The sequence below is a fragment of the Hyalella azteca genome, unplaced genomic scaffold (assembly GCF_000764305.2).
Source record: "Hyalella azteca isolate HAZT.00-mixed unplaced genomic scaffold, Hazt_2.0.2 contig12774, whole genome shotgun sequence".
NCBI classification, from domain to species: domain Eukaryota; kingdom Metazoa; phylum Arthropoda; class Malacostraca; order Amphipoda; family Hyalellidae; genus Hyalella; species Hyalella azteca.
In genome coordinates, this window is record NW_025942721.1 from 764542 (window position 1) to 769057 (window position 4516).

Sequence of the window (4516 nt, forward strand, 5' to 3'; positions counted from 1 at the left end):
ATGAAAGGTATGAACTATTCAAGTAGTGGAAAATTATAAACGTGCATTTATAGTTAAAACGTCTTGAAAATCCGAATAGATAAATGGGGAAAATTCCACAAAAACTTCGTCCATTTGTTAGATTGTCAGGACGAACTGAAATGGTAATAGAGATCATATTCTCGGTGCCATGAAGCGATCGAAGTTTTGCCATCACCAGGAAAAGTAAAGCGGAACACAAATAAAAAAAAAAAATAAAGTCATGACTCTTGAAATTAAGGCAATAAGGGAACAGTCTAGTGATTGGAGAGTGAACGAAATGTAATCCAATTAATCGATTTAATATTAAAAAAAGCGACAAAAATGAGAGCTCAGGCCACGAGCTCAAACTAGTAACATTTCCATAAAGCAACAGAGCTTTTTTTGTACCTCATCTTCAATAATACTAGAACTCTTACAGATCTCAGTGCCAGAAAATGTTACTTCATCACAGCATCAGCGTTGTGCAACCTAGTGTAAGTAGACAAGTAACCATTACTTGTAACTTGGTAACTAGTGATTACTTGTCACCACCACTCACCCAGTTGAGGCGGTGCAGGGTCACCACCAAGCTGTAGTCACCACCACTCACCCAGTTGAGGCGGTGCAGGGTCACCACCAAGCTGTAGTCACCACCACTCACCCAGTTGAGGCGGTGCAGGGTCACCACCAAGCTGTAGTCACCACCACTCACCCAGTTGAGGCGGTGCAGGGTCACCACCAAGCTGTAGTCACCACCACTCACCCAGTTGAGGCGGTGCAGGGTCACCACCAAGCTGTAGTCACCACCACTCACCCAGTTGAGGCGGTGCAGGGTCACCACCAAGCTGTAGTCACCACCACTCACCCAGTTGAGGCGGTGCAGGGTCACCACCAAGCTGTAGTCACCACCACTCACCCAGTTGAGGCGGTGCAGGGTCACCACCAAGCTGTAGTCACCACCACTCACCCAGTTGAGGCGGTGCAGGGTCACCACCAAGCTGTAGTCACCACCACTCACCCAGTTGAGGCGGTGCAGGGTCACCACCAAGCTGTAGTCACCACCACTCACCCAGTTGAGGCGGTGCAGGGTCACCACCAAGCTGTAGTCACCACCACTCACCCAGTTGAGGCGGTGCAGGGTCACCACCAAGCTGTAGTCACCACCACTCACCCAGTTGAGGCGGTGCAGGGTCACCACCAAGCTGTAGTCACCACCACTCACCCAGTTGAGGCGGTGCAGGGTCACCACCAAGCTGTAGTCACCACCACTCACCCAGTTGAGGCGGTGCAGGGTCACCACCAAGCTGTAGTCACCACCACTCACCCAGTTGAGGCGGTGCANTGTCCAATAGAATGATAAGCATGCCATTTATCACCACAACTGTCCAATAGAATGATAAGCATGCCATTTATCACCACAACTGTCCAATAGAATGACATTCTAAGTGTTTCTAAATTGTTTCTTCTATCTTACAGATACTATAGTGATGTTATGTTATTTTTACGTCACACAAACTATGCCTCGTAATTACAGATAATTACCTCTCAAGTAACACTGAGAGGTAATTGATCGAAATAAGTTAGATCCCACACTACCGTTGCGCTCTCCATACACTTGAATGTAATGGTAAATGGAACAGTAATCCTGGACTTTAAAGCTCTCCATACACTTGAATGTAATGGTAAATGGAACAGTAATCCTGGACTTAAGATTTGGAAGCAATGCGCCAGAGTATAACAGGACCAGAGTCTTCAAACGAGTAGCAAAATTAGCAATGTTTTGTGGTGTAGGATATCTTTGAATCCTTCAGGGATCGTACGGGTGCAAGTGTTAATTAATAAGCTGCTACTGCATTAAGGTCCTAATTAATAAGCTGCTAGTGTATCTAGGTCCTAATTAATAAGCTGCTAGTGCATCAAGGTCCTAATTAATAAGCTGCTAGTGCATCAAGGTCCTAATTAATAAACTGCTACTGCATCAAGGTCCTAATTAATAAGCTGCTAGTGAATCAAGGTCCTAATTAATAAACTGCTAGTGTATCAAGGTCCTAATTAATAAGCTGCTAGTGTATCAAGGTCCTAATTAATAGGCTGCTAGTGTATCAAGGCGCACCAAACAATACCAACACAATGGAATTATTCCCGGACTCTCATCAACCAAAAATTCAACACTTATCCCTAACAATAAATAAATACCTCATTGATTCGCCAACATTAAACATGTTAGTGCATGTACATACGAGGCGGGAATATCAGTCAAGTTCTCTGGCTCAGTGCACTCAAAAACGGAAAATTATATTGTTCAAATACGGACACACTTTTTGCACGTTGTAATGATCCGCCTGTTTGTCGAGCCCAACATGGCTTGGATGACACAAACAATAGCAAAATGCATCGCTATTTGGACAAATTTTCTCATTTTAGCGCATTTTCTCATTTATGGAAAAAATGCACTATTGTGCTCGCCATGTCCGTCTGTCCGTCCGTAACCTCAAGTTTTCGTCAACGAGAAAATGCGCTCTCTGTCACTCACTGCAGTGAGTACTGAATTATATTTTTTTATGCTGAGCCCTGGTACATGCAAGGCTGGTGGATAAACAATCGAACAAACCAGACTCATTCAAAAGATCTCAAATGCTCATGTTTTTTTTCAAAATGCAACATGAACTTGTAGGTTCATGTTTTTTTCAAAATGCAACATGAACTTGTAGGTTCATGTTTTTTTCAAAATGCAACATGAACTTGTAGGTTCATGTTTTCAATGTAAAAGTGTTTGCTCCGCTCCATTGGAAGCTGCACCACGGTGCAAATAAATGATTGAAAACAGTAAATGAGATAGATAATTTGTTGTAAATATTAAACCCCCGGCGTCTACTGACCTTATTGATTACTGATAATGTTCTGAAAATATCTTATAAATAATATTCTGAAAAAAAAAAAATCTTATAGCAGATTGATTATATAACAGATTGATTATAAATATCTTAGAGCAGATTGATCATATTGATATATAATATTCTGAAAATATCTTAGAGCAGATTGATTATATTGATATATTGATGGTTACTTTCCTTATAAGTGGCAAACTCTGCGCATATAAATAAACTGAGTTACCACCATCAGTGACCACCATCAGTTACCACCATCAGTTACCACCATGAGTTACCACCATGAGTTACCACCATCAGTTACCACCAGTTACCATCAGTTACCACCATCAGTTACCTGAGCGATGGTGTCAATTTGTGTGGCGCTGAGCTGGTCCCCCAGCATCGTGGTCAGCGCGCCTGCCGTGCGACGCTCTCCTCCTGACGAGCCATGAATTACGATGAATAAATGATGAATGAATGAATGTTACTTACATCCAATGAATTACAAAGAATAAATGATGAATGAATGAATGTTACTTACATCCAATGAATTACAAAGAATAAATGATGAATAAATGAATGTTACCTACATCCAATGAATTACAAAGAATAAATAATTAATAAATGAATGTTACCTACATCCATTGAATTACAATGAATAAATGATGAATAAATGATGAATAAATGAATGTTACCTACATATAATGAATTACAATGAATAAATGAAGAATAAATGAAGAACACACGCGATGAATTACAATGAATAAATCTGGTGAATATTGTGGATTTCATTAATTTATTTCACACGTTATACCGAATAAAACGTAATTTAAGAGCATAAGGCTGGGTCATAACAGCAAATGTTGGATCAAATTAAAAACTCAACAGAAGAAGCATCAGAATTATTATTTACAGTGAAATTCTTCAATTATTATTGAGGTTAGCGCGTTATTGATTATTATTGAGTGAAAAATATTAACGTTGATGGCGGTTCACCAGTGATGGAGGCGATGCAGTGCTCGAGCTCGGGCAGTGACAGGATGGCGGCCCTGGTCTTGGGGTGGGTGAAGGCGGGGAGGATGGCGGGGGTGATGTAGGGGAGGGTGAGCAGGGTGCAGTCTGTCCCCCATCTCGCCTGGGTGATCATCTGCATGAGCAGCTGGGTGAGCAGGGCCGTCGCCAGCCACCCAGCGCTCGCCGCCATGTCCAGCATCGCTTGCAGTATCCTGATGGCCATATATACATTAATATACATTCATATACATTGAATACATATGATATTACATATACATTAATATACATTCATTATGACTGCAGCACTCGTCGCCATGTCCAGCATCGCTTGCAGTATCCTGATGACGAAATATACATTAATATACATTCATATACATTGAATACATATGATATTACATATACATTAATATACATTCATTATGACTGCAGCACTCGTCGCCATGTCCAGCATTGCTTGCAGTATCCTGATGACGAAATATACATTAATATACATTCATATACATTGAATACATATGATATTACATATACATTAATATACATTCATTATGACTGCAGCACTCGTCGCCATGTCCAGCATCGCTTGCAGTATCCTGATGACGAAATATACATTAATATACATTCATATACATTGA

At 41.0% G+C, this 4516-nt stretch overlaps 1 protein-coding gene across 1 annotated transcript in view; it reads right to left on the reverse strand.

Moving 5' to 3' along the window:
- Window positions 1-3204: 3204 nt before the first annotated feature.
- The window catches only part of LOC108675034 (activating signal cointegrator 1 complex subunit 3), a 5661-nt gene continuing 4349 nt past the window's right edge, over window positions 3205-4516 (reverse strand). The window contains exons 6-7 of the mRNA XM_018163020.1: window positions 3867-4096; window positions 3205-3308 (exon numbers count right to left, since the gene is read on the reverse strand). Of these exons, the coding sequence (XP_018018509.1) occupies window positions 3205-3308; window positions 3867-4096 (334 nt within the window). The remainder of the gene's footprint in view (window positions 3309-3866; window positions 4097-4516) is intronic.